This window comes from Malus sylvestris, chromosome 10 (genome assembly GCF_916048215.2).
Source record: "Malus sylvestris chromosome 10, drMalSylv7.2, whole genome shotgun sequence".
NCBI classification, from domain to species: Eukaryota; Viridiplantae; Streptophyta; class Magnoliopsida; order Rosales; family Rosaceae; genus Malus; species Malus sylvestris.
The window spans coordinates 2,360,817-2,381,527 of record NC_062269.1 but is presented as its reverse complement, the minus strand read 5'-3'; the positions used below and the strand labels follow the sequence as shown (position 1 = coordinate 2,381,527).

The 20,711-nt window shown below is 40.4% G+C and overlaps 2 protein-coding genes across 2 annotated transcripts; one reads left to right on the top strand and one right to left on the bottom strand.

Moving 5' to 3' along the window:
* Positions 1-255: 255 nt before the first annotated feature.
* Positions 256-1,402, top strand: LOC126585136 (uncharacterized). Its single transcript, XM_050249526.1, has 2 exons — positions 256-702; positions 776-1,402. The coding sequence occupies exons 1-2, from the start codon at positions 256-258 to the stop codon at positions 1,400-1,402; spliced, it is 1,074 nt and encodes a 357-aa protein (XP_050105483.1).
* An 11,675-nt stretch (positions 1,403-13,077) lies between these two features.
* On the bottom strand, positions 13,078-20,453 carry LOC126586307 (PH, RCC1 and FYVE domains-containing protein 1-like). The gene is made up of 9 exons (XM_050251117.1): positions 19,888-20,453; positions 18,860-18,946; positions 17,957-18,043; positions 17,743-17,829; positions 17,525-17,644; positions 14,941-17,040; positions 14,662-14,808; positions 13,743-14,269; positions 13,078-13,565 (listed from the first exon to the last, which is right to left on the bottom strand). The coding sequence occupies exons 1-9, from the start codon at positions 19,933-19,935 to the stop codon at positions 13,400-13,402; spliced, it is 3,369 nt and encodes a 1,122-aa protein (XP_050107074.1). The 5' UTR covers positions 19,936-20,453; the 3' UTR covers positions 13,078-13,399.
* Between the last annotated feature and the right edge of the window lie 258 nt (positions 20,454-20,711).

Below are 20,711 nucleotides of genomic sequence, written 5' to 3'. Positions count from 1 at the left end.
CGGGAGCTAGCTGACGTAGAGAAGGTGATGAGGGTGCTTAAAGAGGATAGACATTTGGGCAAGCTACGACCCTTATTTCGAAAATATAGTTTCCAACCCCTAGTGTCGGAGTGCCAGAGACGAGCAAGTAAGTTGTGTCTTTCATTTCGTCCCCTCTTTCTTTTACAAAGTTGCATTCCTTACTTTAATTTTTCTTGTTCAGTGGAGAAAGTGGGCAAGAAATGGGAGACTAGTGCCAAGAAAGAGAAAGCACCCATGTTAGTTCCCGTAGACGACATTTTGTTTCACAAGGGAGCTCGTAAGCATCGGGTGAGGCCAACCCCTAAACCTAAGTCACAAGAGAAGGTCTTCAAGATTGCTGCCTCAAGAAAGGCTGAAGCTGAGGTCATCGGGTGTGCTGCTGCCATAGTTGTAGGGGAGGAAAGACGATTGTTGCCTCCTCTTTCTACCATCAATCCCATATTTCCTCCAACCATGGAGTTTACTGACCAAGAAGGTGGCCCTAGCTCTAGCCATAAGAGAAAGTACAAGGAAGAGGTTGGCAACATTTATTGGAAGAACTTGAAAGTTGCCATGCAGCCAAGTAGTTTTAGGTATGTCAATAATTGCCTGGCAGGACGTCGATCCACTGTTGATGAGCTTGGTGAGCCGCTAAATGAGAACGAATCAGATCGTGACCGGATGATAAGGCTATCTTCTTATGTAAGTGTTACTCTGTCATTTCTTTGCTTTCTCTCCTCTTTTTCTTAGTATTGACAATCATCTTGTCATGTAGGTCATGACCGAGTACGATGACAGATTACGAAAGGTCGAGCGGTACAAGGTAAAGTTTAAAGAGAATAAACAGCTTGTGAATGACACCAAAAAAACGAGCAAAGCTTTGGCTGATGCCATCCGCCTTAAGGATGAAAACTTTGAGAGTTTGAAGAGGCGGAATGGTGAGAACGTGAGGCTCAAGAAACAATTGGAAACGACTAAGGAACAGTTGGAGACAACCATCCTTGAGGTTTCCAAGGTTAAAGGGGAGTTGGATAGTGCCTTGGTTGAGGTTTTTGGGCTGAAGAGGAGTATCCCAACTGAGAGGGATGCTGTTGTGCATGAGTTTTTAGGTTCCCTGGCCTTTCACGATGCCTTTAGACCTCACTTCATCCGGGCGGCTAATTTTGAGAAAAGGAAATGGATGGCCGTCCTTGAGCGTTACGACAATGGAAGCATTATCCGAAAGTACCGTGATGAGATGGATGAGTACCGACAAAAAGGTGAAGCTTTCGTCATCGCAGTTGATCCTAGTAGTGATGATGACTTTGATAATGAGGCTAGTATCAGTGAGCAGTCTCAGGAGAGTGAGGATGGTCCTGGGGATGCTGAGGAAGGTGGTGATGGCAATGGGGTTGAAACATAAAGTGATATTGTCAAGGGTTCGGCCTCAGATGAGGATGACTCGTAGTGCCCTCTTTTTCTGTATGTACTCTGGATGTATGAGTTTGTTGTTTGTGTGGCATGTGCCATGTACTCTAGATGTACTAGTTTGTTGTTTGTGATGCATGTGCCATGTACTCTAGATGTACTAGTTTGTTATTTGTATGGCATGTGCCATGTTGTAAGCCTGAGAGCTTTTTATTTATGGATGCTTACAACTTTGCGCCGTATAGTTTGATGTTAATTACCAAGTATTTGCACCATCATTGATGAATGCCTAGCTATATTTGAGCAAATCCTTTGTTTGATATAAGCCATAACTTGGGTCAGATTGAACGAATACATTGTGGAGTTGTTCGTTTATTTATATAGTCTTGTTGATATATACTTAAACTTTATTTCCTGTTGGGAGCATTCATGTTGAAGCTTTGAACCCGAGTGTTTCATTGCTAGGAATGTAAGAGGATTAAGATTGAGTTGTCTAAATCACCTCTTTATTGAATTCATGCCAAATGGTCTTCGTTACATAGGATGTCGAACGGCTGAAGCTTAACACTTGTACAATGTGAGTTTACTTGTAATAGTACTTCAAGTGATCAGCGTTCCATGGATGGCCAAGGGTCTTGCCATTGGAGCTTATAAACTTGTAGGAGCCAAGGCGACCGATGCCAACAACTTCAAACGGTCCATCCCAGTTTGGACTAAGTGTTCCTTCACTCGGGACTCTGTCGCAGAGTAATCTTTTCTTCAATACCCAGTCCCCCACTTTGAAAGAACGAGGTTTGACCCTTGAGTCATAGTAAATGGAGATGCGCTGCTTATAGGCGACATTCCTCAAGTGAGCCTGGTTTCTGTGTTCCTCGACTAGATTTAAGTTGAGGGTAAGTTGTTTGTCATTTTTGCTTTGCACGTAGTTCTGGACTCGAAACGTTGCTTGCTCAAGTTCCACTAGGACAACTGCCTCTGTACCAAAGGCAAGTGAGAATGGGGTTTCTCTTGTTGACGTCCGATACGAAGTGTGGTATGACCAAAAAACTTGGGGTATAAATTCTGGCCAACAACCTTTAGCCTTGTCCAAGCTAGTTTTCAAAGTTTGCTTCATTATTTTGTTGATGGCTTCAACTTGTCCATTAGACTGGGGATGAGCTGGGGAGGCAAAACATAAGTTGATGTTGAACTTAGAGCAGAACATCCTGAACTTATTGTTGTCGAATTACCGCTCGTTGTCAGTGACTATCGCATTAGGAATGCCGAATCTGCAAAGGATGTTCCTCCATACGAAGTCTTCTATTTTTTGCCTCAGTAATGGTTGCCAAAGGTTCTACTTCAACCCACTTTGTGAAGTAATCAACTGCAATGATTGCATAGCGGACCTTGCCCTTCCCTGTAGGCATTGGGCCGATCAAATCAAGTCCCCATTGGGCGAAGGGCCAAGGGCTGATCATAGGAGTGAGCGGCTCGGGAAGGGAGTAAGGAATAGTTGCGTAGCGTTGACACTTATCACATAAGCGAGATATTCTGATGGCATCTTGGTGGAATGTTGGCCAGTAATATCCTTGGCAAAAAGCCTTGTGTGCTAGGGATCGAGATCCATCATGATCTCCGCAGACTCCTTCATGTATTTCCCGAAGGATAGTTTTAGCCTCCGCGGGCGTAAGGCATCTTAGGTATGGCAGGTTAAAACCCTACTTGTAGAGTTGGTCATTAATGATCAAGTAACGGGTAGCCTTGTATCGAATCTGCTTAGCTTGGACTTTATCATCTAGAAGGGTGCCATGAGCAAGGAATCTATAAATCGAGGTAATCCAACTATCCCCCTGTTGTAAGTTGCACACTTCCGCAGCCATGGTGCTTGGTGCTGCCAACAATTCGACCTGAATTTTTCTCCCAATCTTGTCTTCCACCGATGAGGCGAGGCGAGCCAAAGCATCTGCATGATTGTTTGCCGCTCAAGGAATTTGGGTGATCTGGTAGTGGAAGTGTTTGAGCAACAATTGTGTTTGTGCCAGATATGCTGCCATGAAGCTATCCTTAACATCAAAGTTGTTGGTGACCTGGTTAACAACCAATTAGGAGTCACTGAAGATATCAATTCGTTTAACCCCAAGGTGTTTGGCCAAACGTAAGCCTGCTAGGAGGGCTTCATATTCGACCTCATTGTTCGACGCCTTGAATTTGAAACGAAAAACATACTCCATCGCCACTTTGTCAGGGGTCGTAAAGACTAGTCCTGCTCCACAACCCTGTTGGTTAGACGAGTCATCAACATATAGACTCCATGCTGGGGTTGTTGGTTCTATTTTCTAAGCTTCCGAAGGTAATGAAACCACTTTTTTTTGGCATAGAAACAATGTCAACAGAATGTGTGAAGTTGGCGATGAAGTCTGCCACTGATTGGCCTTTCTTAGCTGGCTTTGGTTGGTAAGAGATGTCAAACACACACAATGCTATCGCCATTTTGATCATTCGCCCGAAAGTGTCAGGACTTTGGAGTATCTGTCGAAGAGGATGATTGGTAAGCACGATGATGGAGTGTGCTTGGAAGTAAGGGCGAAGTTTTCGAGCAGACATGACCAATGTTAAAGCCAATTTCTCAATGTTGGAGTATCGTGTCTCCGCATCTTTTAAGGCCTTGCTAGCGTAGTAGACAGGCCATTTGACATTACCATCCTTTCAAATGAAAACGGAACTTACTGCTGAAGATGATACTGATAGATAGATAATAAGAGTGTCATCAACTTCAGGTTTAGAGAGCAGACAGGCTTTACTCATGTAGTCCTTGAGGTTCTTGAATGCCTCGACACATTCATCAGTCCATGTAATGTACTTCTTACTTCCCTTAAGTGATTTGAAGAAAGAAGCACATCTATCTGTGGCCTTCGAGATGAACCTAGTTAAGGCTGCCACCTTACCAGTAAGGCTCTGGATGTCTTTTGATGTTACCAGTTCATTCATTCAAGGATTGCTTTAATCTTCTCAGGATTAGCCTCAATGCCTCGTTGGCTTATCGTAAAGCTTAAGAATTTTCCAGAGCCTACGCCGAAGGCACATTTGTTGGGGTTCAACCTCATTCGATACCTCTTCAAAATGGTGAAAGTTTCAGATAAGTTGGTGATGTGTTGCTCAGCATGTTTATTCTTGACTAGCATATCATCAATGTAAACTTTCATGCTCTTCCCAATCTGTTCAGCGAACATTGAATTGACTAGTCTCTGATAAGTCGCTCCTGCATTCTTTAAGCCGAAGGGCATGAATTTATAGCAATATAGTCCCCTATCAGTAGTGAAGGTTGTGTGTTCTTGGTCCGGAGGGTTCATGAGGATTTGGTTGTATCCTGAGTAAGCATCCATGAAGCTCAGGTGTTCACACCCTGCCGTAGAGTCTATAAGTCTGTCTATGAGAGGAAGAGGAAAGCTATCCTTCGGGCATCCTTTGTTTAGGTCGGTGTAATCGACACATATTCTCCACAAGACCTTTTGGAGCAGGAGACTTTCCTTGGTCGGATTCTTTTTAACAAGGACAACATTTGCTACCCACGTTGGATAATTGACTTTGCGGACGAAGCCTATGCCTTTGAGTTTTTCAACTTCTGCCTTCATTGCCTCGTACCATTTAGCATCATAAGATCTTCACTTCTGTCTCACTAGTTTGGTCTTGGGGTCAATATTTAAGAGATGACAGATGATATTGGGCGAGATGCCTGGCATGTCCTCGTATGACCAGGCGAAAACCTCAGTCTTCTCTTGCAAAAAAGAGATCAATGCCAACCGAATATGTGGTGACAAGGTAGTGCCAATCTTCACCATGCGATTTGGATAATTTTTTGAGATAGAAACCTTCTTCAGCTCTTCAAAGAGTCATCTCGAGGATCATCGGGTTGACTGTTGCTACTGTGAAGATCCAAGTTGGCTTCGTCCGGGCTAGTCTTTATGACCTGATCATGTATAGAAAAGGTTTCCTTGGGCATAGGCAAGTGTTGTTGCTTGACCGAAGTGTTGTAACATGACCGTGCACTAAGTTGATCTCCTCTGATGTAACCATTGTCATAGGGGGTTGGAAATTTCATCAACAACATATGTGTAGATACCATGGCCTTGAGATCATTGATGCATATGCGTCCAAAAATGACATTGTATACCGTTGGGCAATCAACTACCAGGAAGTTAGTGGTAATGATAGCTATGTAAGGGCCTGTACCGATGGTGAAAGGTAAGTGTATGCTCCCTATAGGTTGTACGATATCACCGGAGAAGCTTATCAGAGGAGAAATTGAGCGATTGAGCAAGTGTTCAGCTACATTAAGTGCCTTGAAAGCTTCAGCAAACATGATATTGACCAAAGCCCTTGTGTCTACTAGGATTCATCTTACTTCAAAGTTGGCTATATGAGCCTCCACGATCAGAGGGTCGTTGTGATGGTAGATGATATCTCTTTCTTCCTCAGGGTAGAAACATATTGGATCCCATTTAGGCTTTTGATACTTGCCTCCCCTGATGTCTTCCACGTGAAACACTTGGTGGCCAGGCCTTAAAGCTCGTTCGTTGTTTTTCATGGCCCTATTGGAAGATTCAGATATGAGTGTACCGCCGCTTATGGAATATATCACATTCACTTGGCGTTGGTTACGGTTATCCCTTGAAGGGTGAAGGAGGAATCGATCAATTTTTCTTTCACGTGCTAAAGCTTCAATATGATCACGAAGGGTAATACATTTCTCGCCGTCATGGCCGTTATGTTCCTGGTAGCAGCAAAACTTGCCTGTGTTCTTCGTGGGCTTATAACCCGATTGCCTCGGCATTGGCTTCGGTATCAGGTGTGCTATGCTAGGGTAAATGGCCATGCATGTGGCGTTCAAAGGCATGTATGTCTCATACCTTGGGGTAGGGCCTGTCCTGACACGTGCTTGGCCCACTGTGTTGACTACCTAGGGGCAGGCATTATTGTGGCGATACCCTTGGTTATCGCGATAATGTCCCTTACTCCTTTTACTAAAATGAGACTGGTAAGGATGGAAATCTTTCATTTTACCCTGAGATTGTTATGTCTGTTGACTTGGCGAAGTATTAAGTAAGGCAAGAGGAGGCACTGCTGCTGTTTGGAAGGTTGAGGTCTTCTCATTTGGGTGGGTCTGGCTTCCACTCCCCACTTACTACTAAGGGATGGTTGTTGGGGGTTTCTCTTAGTATGTCATTGCCTCGGCGAAGGCATGGTTATAAGATTGTGCCATCACCTCAAAGTAAGTCTTCCAAGTGTTTGCATTGATCATGTACTTAAAGAAACAGTCACGTAGGCCTGCCGTGAAGGCTTTGAGGGCAGTCTTGTCGTCTACCTTGGCACAACGGGAATACTCATGGCTGAGGCGGCCAACATACATACGTAATGACTCGTTTGGCTTCTGGCGAATAATGTACAAGTCATCTGCAGAATGCAAGCGATCAGTCTGGAAAATGTGTTGAGAAACAAACAGTTTCCTCAATCCTTAAATGGGTCTACCGTCTTAGGTGGAAGACAGCAATACCAGTTTAGAGCTCCGCCAGATAGGGTGGAGGGGAAGATAAGACATTGCTCTTCGTCGGTGTGCATATGGTATGCCATGGTGGACTCAAAGAAGTTAAGGTGTTCAATCGGGTCCTCCTTTCCAGTATAGAGTTGCAAGCCAAGCTTCTGTTTTGTCTTTGCTTGGAAGGAGGTGTCGAAGATCCTCCTTGTAAGAGGGCCAGGCCTAGGTTGGTTCTAATCAGGTATCTCAGCTTGTCGTTTGGCCTTCAACTTGTTTACTTCTTTAAGGAGCTGTAGGAAAATAGGGTCCTAAATGGAGTCATGTACCACTGAAGCTTTCTTTCGTAAATCTCTATCTCCTCTTGGAAGTAGGAAGGTTTGATCAAGAGCATGTGATTTTTCCCTGGACTCGTCGTACTGACTTCCAAGGTATGTCTGTCGGAACATCTCTGAGTCCCCTATACCTTTTTGTTTCTCTAGGACTTGTTACCCCTTCCCTAAATTGGTAGCCGGTCTAGGACATAGGAGGGGACCGAGTCTTTCAGAGACCCTTGGGTCATTGATCTTCGAGCTTACATGGATGGGATTGTCTCGACGTTGCTTTAAAAAGTCTCGACAATCGCAAAAGACAACTTTCGATCCTTCCACTCCTTCTGTAAGGAGGTGCCTTCCTCCACTCCTCCTACTTCGGGTCGAAGCAGCTGGGTTGAGAGAAGTCTCATGTTGGTCACCATTTCGATGTGTAGCTCGCTCCTGAACAGGAATACCCATGTCGAGTGTAAATGACCTTCCGTGTTAGGGGGCACCCAGTTGATGGTTGACTTCCACAGGGGTGATGAGCTCGTGTCTTTTAGTATATCTAGCCTCATGGAGCATCTCGAAGACCTTCTCATACTGCTCTTGGAGGATCTCATTCTTCATCGCTATCTTGTTATTCTGAGCCTCCAGCTCATCGACTTTAGCCTGAAGAGCAAACTTCTTTTGTCCCTTCTTTCGTTGCTTCGCACCAGGTGCAAAAGGAGTGTCATTCTGTGTGCTATGGCTTTCTTCACTCCCCATGTTGGAAATGGATGCCTGGTCAAAAGAAAGTGTACGAATGGTGAAAACCAGCTTAACAAAGCTAAAGAGAGTGGGAATAAGTGTCGTTCCCACAGACGATGCCAAATGTTGATGCAAAAAATCAGTGAGGACTTTGGTACAACAGAAAATGTTAAGTTTGTGACCTTCGCTAGATTGCTCCGGTCACTAGTGTGGATAAGTATGCAAATGGATAGAGACAGGGAAGTAAACACAAGATGTACGTGGTTCACCCAGATTGGCTAAGTCCACGGAGTAGGGGAGTTCTCATTAATTATGACAAGTACATAGGTTCAAGCTCTCCTTTAGTGAGTACTAGTGAATGGTTTAATACAAATGACATTATGAAATATTGTGAGAGAATGATCTCTATTTATAGAAGAGAGTTTCTAGTTTCATTCTGACATTGACACGTGTCGTGCGGTGATTGGCCTCTAATGTCGACACGTGTTGCGTTATGATTGGCCTCTGATGTTGACATGTGTCGCGTTGTGATTGGCCTCCTGGTTGGAGGGAGACTCTTGTGGGTCCTTGGCAATATAATGTTGACCGGTGCTTTGTAGTTTCGGGGTTGGTCAAGTATGGTACAAACAAATCATGTTGGAATGACAATTGCTACAATTGGATTAAAATTGAGGGGCCATTTCTCAAATTTGGTTAAATTTGATGGACAATTTCTCAAATTGGGTTAAAGTTGAGGACCATTGCTACAATTTTTTTCATTTGGTTTTCATATTAGCCCATTTAGCCTCATGTGTGTGACACATGACTCATTATGACGAAAGTTCTATAGAGTTGACGAAAAGGATCATAGTTGTACATTTTAATGAATTAAGAGACCAATGATCACAAATTTTTAGTTGAACGATTATTACTTCAATTGAATTAAAGTTAAATGACTATTACTGCAATTTCATCATGAAATCCGTAACCAGTTGATAATTGATATATCATATCCGACTAACATATACGTGATCTAAAGTGAAATCCTTGTTGAATTTGGGAATGTAACTTGTGACATCATATGATGAAAGGGCCTAGATAGATTATAGACTCTACCTTAATGTTAGAACTGGACAGGGACATGTTTTTCAATTTGTGCAAGATATGTACATCAGAACTGTTAGTCGGCCATTAATTATGATAGAGACCCACACATTCACCTACCAATCCAACAGCCTCCCCTTATTTACTCCCAAATTTCGTTCCCTTAAAACTTTCCCACCATATATCTTTTAATTTGGCCTTTTTGTTCTATCCATTCATAACTTTGGTGATGACTCAGAAGCACACCTCCTAAAGACCCGTTCAAGTAATCTTAAAGAAAAAAGAAAGATTCAAACACTATTACTACATGTTACCTTTGTTTGATTTTGCACCTTGCTTAGTCAGTAGTCCCACACACACACACACACACACAAATTCACAGAGCCAACATCTCCATCTAAAGGCACATGACTCGGTTCCTGCATTTACTTCCTCGTGTTTGCACATTCCCTCCTCGTTGTTTTGTATTTATACCTCCGTTTCACATTACAAACTTTCATTCATGTATACCCAAAGCCATTCACCAAAATATTTAGCTTCTTCCTTCAACAAAAAATCTTGAGTGCATGCAAAAGTATTTGTTCTTAACCGCTTCAGTTATATACCATTTCATATCACAATTTTTCATTTGTACCCCAAAGCCATTCACAAAAATACTTAGCTTGTTACAAAATCTCCGAGTGCATGCAGAAGTAAATACTGTCAACCGCTTCAGTTATATACCCAGTAGTATAATTATCTATAAAGTACAAGTAATCAGTCTTTGTAGTTTGTGCCACATTAGTAATCTCACATCCTTGCACTCGTCAGGCTTGACAACAACATACACCCCCGTCCCTCTCACTCTCTCTCGATTTGCTTCTTCTTGTTGTATTTCTTCCTGTATAGATAGGCTTTTCATTTCAATAATTTATTTGGTGAAATGGGAAAGAGACATGATCTGTTAGTTGTAGTAGTGCTATTGCTGCTCGTCCTTCTGGTCGGCCACACTCAAAGCTCAAGAGTACTTCAGAGCAGTCAAGTTTTCAAGGTATTGAAGCCTGCCTCTGGTCATCAGAAACTGCATGAGAGTAGTTTTTTCGCATTCTTACCCAAAGCAACGCCAATCCCACCGTCTGGTCCTTCCAAGGAGCACAATGCTATTGGTTTACAAAGCTCCCCACCTTGAAGATATATTTCTACAGAAAAAGGTAGATGTAGCTGCTGCTCAAATCTTCTTCAGCCCAGAACTAATACTGGTGATGGGTAATGTACATGGGGTTGGTGGATATATTTTGTTATTTTTTTGTTTGTTTGTTTTGTTTTTGATTTCGGAGCCTAATTTTATGAGAAGCTAGCATAAAAAATGCTCTGTAAGTTAATGTTTAAGGATACGGATATACGCATCCTCCTTGAAATATTCCAGCTGATGAATATGGAAAATTTGTAAAGGAAGAAAAAAAATATCAAACATTAATTCATATTTTCTGCTACTTTGTTTTAATTCTGCATGTAATTTTCATATAATGGAAGTGAATTCATGCAATTAGATTGAAGCCAATGAGATGAAATTGTCCCTTCCAGAAGTTTATGATGCAGAAAAGAAAGAGTACGCATTATATATATCTAGCTGGGTAGGAACAGTACTATAGTACTAAAGCTTGAGTGAGAGCAAACTCAAAATCTTTTGACAAGAGTGACTGAGTGAGTAATGATGGACGTACGTGATCCTCTTAAATATTATAGGCTGACGTGTCGACATCCCGTCATTTTACTTATTTTTGCTCCATGCCTTTCCATCATACCTAGCTATCCTCTCTCTCTCTCTCTCTCTCTCTCTCTCTCTCTCTCTCTCTCTCTCCTCCCTCCCTCCCACCCCCCCCCCCCCCTATTTTCTGTGTTTTTGCTTTTGGTTGGTGCTGCTGTGAAGGCGTTGAGGAAAAGAGGAGCGGGGGATGAGTATTCAAAAGTCTAACTTGGTGAAGAAAGAAACTCACTCACATTTCTTAGTTTATTATTTGCAACATTTTTTTCAAACACAAGAGGAGAATAATCCACTTCTAATGTGACTTTTATGTTTTTTGTTTGTTTGTTTGTTTACGTTTTTCTATTCACATGCAAAAGATGTATATCTCATTTATTAAAGAATACAAGTCTCTTGTGAATTTGTAACGGATAAAAAGTCACCTATGAAACACCATGCATGAAAATAAATAAATAAAAGTGAAGCATCAATTTAGTCCATGAACTATTACCAAAGTGAAAAATTAGGTCCTTAAATTATTTTTTCAATAACATAAGTTCCTAAACTGATTAAAAATTATGAATTTCATCCTTACTATTATATTCAAAGCGATTTGATCCAATTTTTCATCAATTTAAGTCAATTGACACACTTTAGAGTGTAATACTGTTCTTTTCTCGCCTATAAGCTCTTAACAATTCATATAGGTTGCAAATCTAACGTCTAATTTACCCTCCAAAGTTAACTCCATACACTATTTTTTTATGTAAAATTACCATTATATCCTCCAATGTATATCACAAGCAAATAACGTGATTTAAATTGATAGAAATTTGAATTTTAGTAGCTTTGAATATAATATTAGGGATGTAATTGACAGATTTTTATAATTCAAGAACTGATTTTGTTAAAAAAAATAGTTTATGATCTAATTTTCACTGAGTTGATAATTCAGGAACTAAATTGGCAATTCACTCAATAAATAAATATTTATACTAAAGTGAGTTATTGGTTGATTTCTTCCTGAACTTGTAAGGGGTTGTCAATATTCTCTTTGAACTTTATTTTTATCCGATTTACCCTCTAACCCTTTATAATTGGCCATTCCCCCATTCAACTTTAATTTAGTTGGTTACCCCCTAGCTTTTATAATTGGCCAATCTTCTGCTAATTTTATTTTCCCTGCTAAACACTAAACTCTAAAATTCAAATAAAAAATGTACAGAGTGAAATAGCAAAGGTGAAGAAGAAAGGAAAAACAATACGTTATCCACATTAAGGTTAAAATTGGGGTAGTTAGCTAAAATTGAAGTACGCAAAAAATTGACAGCTCCTTACAAAACAAAATGAACAAAAGTCTAACTTGGCCTGCGTTTTTGGAGGGGGTAAATATTATTGACCCACATCCTGTGAAAGTTTGGTTGCTGACAATAAGTTGGTTAAGCCATTTCACATCTTGCATTAAATTCAAACTGCCATTTTGAGAGAGAGAGAGAGAGAGAGAGAGAGAGAGAGAGAGAGAGAGAGAGAGGTGTGAGACAAATACCTAATCCCTATGAGAGCAATAGAAGTGGTGATCCTCAAAATAAAGACCATAAGGTCAAAGACTGAATGTTACATTTTACTTTGGATTTTGGTGGGAGCAAGATTCAAAGGGGTTTGGTTAAAACTTAAACAAATTGGGATCCTTACTGGCTTTTCAAATTTTTCACTCAAGTTAGAATCTGCAATGTAAGTTTTCTGTGTCGGTAGGTTATGAAAATGATCACGTTAGTATTTGAATATTGGAGATAAAATGAGCTACAATTGTTCGATTAACATCATATATATTGAAATCCTGAAGGTTCGTTTAGTGGTAAACAAGCAAAAAGAGTTCGAACTCCCATTGGTGTATAATTCTTGGAGCCATCAGTTTTGTTTTGGCGTACCATTTGACCCGGAAGTCAAAAGTACGCTACCATCTTATAAGATATCTGGATTGTATGAAAAGGCTACTGATTTATAAACAATGTGTGGTAAGATAACTTCTATATTTAAAATATATATATATACACACACGGAGAAATACATATAAAGTCATTTAGAATAGAAATTTCGTCATATCTGTCTGACAGAGTAACTCTCTCACAGGTAATGGGATTAGTGGGGTCAAGTGGGACCAAAAAACAAGGACGGGGTTGTATTTTGCAAGTGCAGTTGGACAGTAAACATGGCTTGCCTGGTTTACACAAGTTTTCCTCGCCATGCAGAGCCTGTAAAATTTTTACCTCACTTGGTATAGAGGATTGCAAAATTTAAGGGCCAAAAGCATGGAAGAGCTAAAAAAGAAACTTTCATTTGCTCAGATTGTCTCAGAAACGAAAATTTTATATACACTACAATACAACAGGTGTATAAAGGGCAAATACCCGTAAATTAAATGGACGAGCGAAAATCAATTTGAAAAAAAAAAAAAAAAAATTGGGTGAAAGTGGAAAGGAATGAAAGGTGATGAACAAAATAAAGGCAAAAGAGGTTGTTTGCAATGCTTCCCTTCATACACCACCCCTTTGTTGCTTCCTCTCAACACCACCTACACAGTCATTCGTACAAAATAAGCTAATGGAGGACGTCCCTCCTTCTGCCCGTCCTTTGCTAAGCTTGTTGAGATGAGGCAGGTGAGAGGGCTCCGTCTGATCTGCGTGCAGCTGAGCCAGCAACCGATGATTTGTCTGACCCACGGACATTGTACTTCTCGTACACTTTCTCACGATTCTCCGACCACCAGATCTCTGCTTGTTGCTCTCCAAATCTCCTTCGGCTGCAAATGAAAATGCATATTATCAGACTTTAATTACAAGATTATTCCATCTTTGATCCATAACAGCAAAGTTATGCACCGAGTATGTGGCATGTTACGGCCAATATGATCAAGAGATCATAGGGCTACCAGCTGACAGATTTATCGTATTAAGAAACTAGCAAAAACCAATAGTACCTGAAGCGCACTCGTTTGAGATCTCTAGTTCCATCCCGCAGAGCCACAAGAGTTATATAAACACCCGGCTCATATTGTTCAATCCATTCTGCCTCAACTGTATTACCATTAGCAGGCGATGGAGAATTCTTGGACCTCGCACCATTCTCCCCATCTTGAAAAGGCCCGGATTCCTTGCCATCAACAGTTTCAGACACACTACTACTGACTGACTGAAATGATCCACCACTATTGGGTAGTTTATTGGAGGTCAGAAGCTCCCGACTCTGCTGCACATTTGTTTCATTTGTTCCAAGTGGATCCTTGGGTGAACGAGTTGGGACGTGATTTCCATTCGTTGTAGCAGAGTCAATTCCCAAGGATGAGATCAAGTAAGAACTGCTGATGGAATTCGATCTTGAATGCTGCTCTTCATTAGCATCTGGATAGTTAATGCCATTTGGCTCCAACCCATTTGGCAGGAATGCCTTCTTTATGGTCTCTGTATCATAAACCCCAGGTGGCAGCCGTTCTGCCAAATCCTTGAGCTGAAATAATTGTCAACCACGATCATCACTATGGCAGTTCAACATAAATTGAAAAATTTCGACCAGAAAAGTAGAGAGTCAGCTACCTAACTCAAAAGTAAAGAACACCTTTTCACTTATTCAAGTTCCAGAGTTAGAAGATTGCAACTGACAAAAAAAATAAGTATGAAAAACTTGTACCATTGGCTCCTTATTGCTACAGCCTACAGTTTCATTCGTAGAGATAAACCACGGGTACATAATTCATGTACTATTCTACTCTGAAGTTTATTTTATTAAATTCAATATTATAATAAGAAATGATTAAATGAAATGTTTTTTATATATATTACAAACAAGTCGATGATCATGAATAACTTTAGGAAATGAAAGCAGGTAGCAGAAGAAATGACCTGTGCGGTTAGTGACTTTATAACTTCTTTTGCAGCTTTAGATTTAGCAGATTCCTCTGTGGCCAATGCCATTGCTTCTTGTACTTTCTTCGAAGAATTCTGAAGCTCTAATTCTTGAATATCACATCTCTGTCTAAGGCTCTCAACCTTACAAAAAAAACATTTATAATCAAATTATTAAAGGATAATAATTACAAATAGTCAAACACGAACCCACCACCCTTCTCAAGAGGTTTACAAAAAGTAGCCATAAAGTCCAGAAAAGTATGAACTATGTACCTGTGAACGTAATTTTAGCACTTCCTGATTCAAAAGTTCATTTGTTTTCTTCAGACTATCAGCAATACTTTTTGAGAAGGAAAGTCCTGATGTAGTAGGAACAGGAGTTGCAAAACGAGGAGGGCTTGGTCTCCTTGAGAAAGGTGACACGGACCTTGAACTCGCTCCAGATGGTGTAAGAACTGGTTTGGGAACTGTTCGTCGCAAATCAACAGCAGTTGACATAACAACATCCTTTAATTGCAACAATGATGGTGCTTGAGCGGAGCGGACAAGTGAAAATGTGTCAGCTTTCTTTCCCTGCTTGGCTGCTTTAGTATCTAATTGCTTTATCAAATCCATATTAGATAGTACAGCAGACTTATACAATCTTATGTCAGCCTTGTCCAACCTGTCCTTGTTCTCACCTGACAAGCGAGGTATAGCATTCCTTCTGTTATTACCACCGGTTTCTAACACCTTATTCAATTTCACATAACAAGCATCACAAACCCGATATGGTTTTCCAGGATTAGGAGCCAGTGCTGCTCTTGTTGCTTTTCTTGAACTGCATGAATGGCAGTGGACAAGTCCACAATTATAGCAGTTGTGCCTCTTCTTTGTGAACCCAAAAGCCTGTCTACAAGCAGAGCACTGTGACTGCTCAGCACCAGATACCCATTTGTGAAGACAAATAGCCGCTGTATAGTTTTGACCACAGCCGATATATTTCACATGTCTATCCTTTAAAGCTTCAACGAGAGTCGGTGTTTTCCGATCTTCAATATCCCCATGGCCCAACCTCCCATTAGCTCCCTTTCCCCATGTATAAACTTCATTCCTGGATGTTAATACTGCTACATGATACGCACCACAAGCAATTTCTTCAACGCAATCCCCAGTAAGCTTGTCTTCTACCAAGCAAGGAAGCTTTCCATCAGAATTGGGATTTCCAAGCTGACCATAAACAGTACTGCCCATTGTAAAAACATGTCCTGATGTTGTCAAGCCTACAGTTAAACTGTGCCCACAAGCAATTTTCTGAAAATTGTAGTCAATAAGGGCAGGAACACATGTCGGTTTAAGCCGGGCTTCCTTGTCTCCATGCCCAAGTCGATTCTTATCTCCATCACCCCAAGTAAACAACTTACCTGATGAACCACTTGCACTAGATTGTGTTGCAATAACCTCCACCACAGCAGCAGTGTGCCACACCCCACATGCAACAGATATAGTCCTCAACCCTGATAGGGATTCTACTTCTCTCGGATAGGGAATGTTTTTTCTGTCTCCATGGCCCAAGACACCAAATGTGCCATCGCCAAATGTGAAGAGTTTCCCGGTTGATGTTACCAAGGCTGTATGCCATGGACCACAAGTTACAGAAGCAACTTGAAGTTCCTCAAGAGGACCCGAAATTCTCTTTGGTATCCAATGGCTGACATCAGTGCCATGACCAAGAAGTCCAGCATTATGCATACCATCTCCCCATGTATAAAGTTCCCCAGCCATTGTAACAGCACAAGTATGAAATTCTCCACACGCCACAAAATCAACACTAATAGCTGCCAGAGATTCAACTAGACGAGGCTGAGAAACATCCTTCCCAGCACCATGCCCTAGTCGTCCTCCAGATTCTTCTCCCCATGTAAACACTTCACCTTGTCTCGTGACCAAGGCTGCATGTTTGACCCCACAGGCTATATGATGGACATCCAAAACAAGATTGGACTCTAATGGCCTAGGGACAAGCACATCTGATCTCGGGCTTAAATAATTCGCATTTTTATCAGCCCCAATCTTAACAACACTATCACAAATAGCTTCACCCCATATGTACACATCACCTAGAGCTTCACAATCATCCGGTGCTGAACCATGACTTGAGGTGCTAGGAGCACTTGAAACACTAACTCGAAATGCATCCGAACCAGATCCTTTTACTTGCATCTTTGTCTGGTCTGATGCAGCATGTGACTTCTCAGAAACCGGGGAATTTTCAGGCATAAAACTCTTGGGCGAATTTGTTTTGAAACTAACAGAAATCTCTGGAGAGCCACTATCTCGTGCACCACTAGCAGAACTATCACTTTGACTATTTGATGTCAAGTCCCTGCCATCCTGAAATACCCAAAGACTTGATCAGCAGGCAGTCATTCAACAGGTGTACTTATACGTATCGAAATGTTAGAGAAACTTTCATACGTCCAAAGTGTATGTGCGTGTGTAATGTTTCAGCATAAAGAGGTTGGATGACTACAATAAAATCATATGAACTAAACTATAAAGTTAGATGACTCATTAGTCATTAAAGTAATAAGAGAACTAAAATCCAAAAAAAAATATTTTATATATATATATATATATATAAAGTAAAACAAAAAATTACAAAGGTAAGAAAAAGAAATTATATATAAATCAACACGCAAGCAGGCACGCGCGCGCGCGCACACACTATATGTCTATACAAGCATAGTATTTCAGCATTTCAAATTTAGCTGAAGGGCTCCAACACAGCAGGCTGATGCATATATAACACAGATAACTGCAATACAAGACAATATAAAAGCTAACACAATGGAGATTTCTAAGTAGGTATATTTACATCAAGGTAAAGGCCTCCATCACTCCATCCGTCAATTTTGGAACGACCACCACTACCAGAGGAAATTAGTGCTTTGAGGCCTGCAATCCACACTTCTGCCTCAACTTTGTCCTTGCAAATCTGGAAGGAAATAACAGTTTATCATAAATATTAGTATTATTAAATAAAAATAGGAAACTATGTAATGAGAGATATCATTTTGAACTTCCACCACTAACCAGATCAAGAGACCGCTTTCCGTTATTGTATATAAGAGAAAAGGATAAATAATCCTTTTCAGGACGCAAATATCGTTGAAAGACAGCCTGTAACAAATTTTGTAACAAAATGAAATTAGAATAAGTATCACTAGAAGACTTAAAATTTAAACCTGCAGTAATATATGCTAGTCATGTACTAAAAATTATATCAAAGTGATATCAAATATCTTACAGTTCTTTGTCCAGGAACAATTCTTGTGACAGAAGCCAACTTCAAACTTCTTTCACTACTTGAAATCCAGATCAAAGATGATTCGTCCTGAAATTATTAAATGCAGCAGTAAGTAGAAAATGGAAGCCATTTAAGAAGCACACGAATTTATGAATCAAATTACAATATATGTAACCACAAGCAAAAACCATAAAAGGGCCAGTGAAAAGCTATCTCATTAGCAGTATTTTACATCGCATAAGTCAAAACACAAAGCAGTGTAGATACGCAGCAACATCACAGCACAAGTAATGTCAACTGAAATTTAACATATTCCAAGACCTTACAAGGTGAAATGTTATTCATGACTATTAATGATATGTTTCTCCAAGAACTATAGACCATATTTTGCCTTGACTGACCTCAAACTACAGTACGAATAAATTCTCAAATCTCTTATCAAAATGAAATATGCCATAGACTCTGGCAAACTGCCTACTGTACCCTTATGGTTCTAATCTGCCAAATGGATCGAAACCTTGATTAACTCAGATTTACCCTTCAGTTATTAATTTAATAAGCAGAAGGAAACTTGATAAATTTTATCTTTTCCGTTACACGCACAAATGGAAATTGTTGGAAATTGTATACTTGTGGGAGAAGATAGAAATTACCTAAATGGCACTACATTACACTGCTAAGTGGGAAATTCAATTAAAATATGTTTTGTAGCATTCTTTACTTCATCCTTTTACAAGTGTAATACATTGTACTTTACTGTCTGTCCGTGCAGGAATTGTGGAATAAATGTTTTATTTCAACTTTAACAATTGTGCACCCATGCTTTATTCCTTCCATGGAGCGGACAATCCACCAATATCTTAATAATAAATCCTAATAGAGAAGCTTTAGATACAAACTTACAGTAGAAAGTCTAAATGGACAAAACTTAGGCTTTCCCTTACGACCATATTTCAGTAGTTGAGCACCCTTCTTTAAAGCAATTATTGCCTGCAAATCATTTAAGAATCATTCAAAACCATGAGAAAGATATGAAGAGTGGATAAAGGCTGTAAGCACTAAACATACGACCATAATAACTCATACAAAAGAGTAGTATCATTTATACTCGAATACGGAATTCTACACCAAAATGAAATGCTATTCTAATTATAGCGTTACACTGAACTCATACCACATACAGTACAGACTTTGTGACTTCCAACTCAAGAAGCATAGCAACTTAGTTCTCTTTCAGTTACAAGTTACAACCTTCCAAGACATATCATAATTCATTTACCATTATCCTGCGACTAAGAGAATAAATCGCTAAATCCAAACTTTTAAGATATTACAAAACCCTGTGCATCTTCTAAAGTTAGGTTTTTGACCCTGCGAAGAAATTAAAATGTGGTTTACATGCAATGCCATTTCCATTAGATCACTTTGTCGCAATAATCACTAGACAGTTATCGTTCGAAGATGTCAGTACTATACACATTCCCTCAGAGCAAACCCAGTTGTCGATATGGCAAATGCACATGGGAAAAATACAAAATTAATAAAAGGTTTGAATATTAGGGCCTATCTGGTCCTCTAAAAGCACCCATTACTGCATCTATTGAGCCCGAAACGATGAATCCAGAAATTAACCTCATAAATCAAAGCCTTGAGAAGATTATGTGCCCAATAATTATATCTAGAAAGCTGTTTACCAAATCTAAATTCCTTCACATTTTCCACATACCTACAAAATATTAACTTTATAAAGCTAAAAATTAAACCTTCCACTTTTGACATGTAAACAGAGGATAAAAGAAAAATCAAATCTTCTGGTTTTCTACGTAATTACACAGATAAAATAATTAACAATAATTTAATTTTTCTTTGTATTTTCTGATACATTTGCAAAGAGAATTTTTGAGGCAAAAAGAATTTGGAGAGAACGAGACCTGGTCGATGTCACGGTTGGCATTCCCGTAGCTAACAAGATCTGCCATTCCATGTGAGAGAAATTACCGTAACGCCACCACCCTCTCCGATCCCTCACAGGAGCTCCGTTCATCATCTACCGTCCAACTCGCTCTCGCGCCTCCGTGCAATACCATCAACGGCCACGTCACCGTCACCACCACTGCTCACCTCTCTCTCTATCTACACTACGCTGCGCAGATCTGCCGAAACCCCAAGACCTCCAGTTCTGAGCTTTGACTCCGAGCAGACAGGAAGCTGAGCTCGAAGCCGTGGACTGTTTGGGAGCTGGTTGCGGAGAGACCGACGGCGGGTTTGAAAAGGAAGAGGGGGTTCAGAGAGGAACTTAGAGGGTGAGAGGAGAAAAGAGAAGAGACGAAACGGCGTCGGAGAAGGGGACGGGGAAGCGGACCGGAGGGAGGAGGGAGGGAGGGAACAGAAGAGAGAGACAAATCCCTGGAAAGAGAGAGAATTTAGGGGGGTGGGGTGCGGTGGGATGTGCCCGAGTCTGTAAAAAAAGTACAATTGGTCAAAGCTGTGGAAAATAGAATACTACCGATCAAATAAATCAAATCGAAAAATAAAATCAAATCTCGGAAAATAAAAAATCAAATCAAAATTCTCCTCCTTTCCTTTGTTTTTCTTTTTCTTGCTTTTCATAATTTTGCAAAATAATTATGTATCTAGAATCTCAGGATTTGATGCAACTGAGTACGAAGCTCCGAACTAGTTGAAACTACAAGACCAAGGTTGATTAAACAAACTACTTAGCTACTTAGATGTTTCAGTTTTGTATGTTGAGAGT

Bases quoted from the DNA above. Each gene is read 5' to 3' on its own strand.
- LOC126585136 (XM_050249526.1), top strand. From the start codon at position 256: ATGTTAGTTCCCGTAGACGACATTTTGTTTCACAAGGGAGCTCGTAAG. The intron at 703-775 runs GTAAGTGTTACT...CTTGTCATGTAG, and splicing joins TGATAAGGCTATCTTCTTAT to GTCATGACCGAGTACGATGA.
- LOC126586307 (XM_050251117.1), bottom strand. From the start codon at position 19,935: ATGGCAGATCTTGTTAGCTACGGGAATGCCAACCGTGACATCGACCAG. The intron at 17,645-17,742 runs GTTAGTGGTGGA...ATTTCCTTCCAG, and splicing joins GAAAGCGGTCTCTTGATCTG to ATTTGCAAGGACAAAGTTGA. The intron at 17,041-17,524 runs GTAAATATACCT...TGGGTATTTCAG, and splicing joins ATGGAGGCCTTTACCTTGAT to GATGGCAGGGACTTGACATC.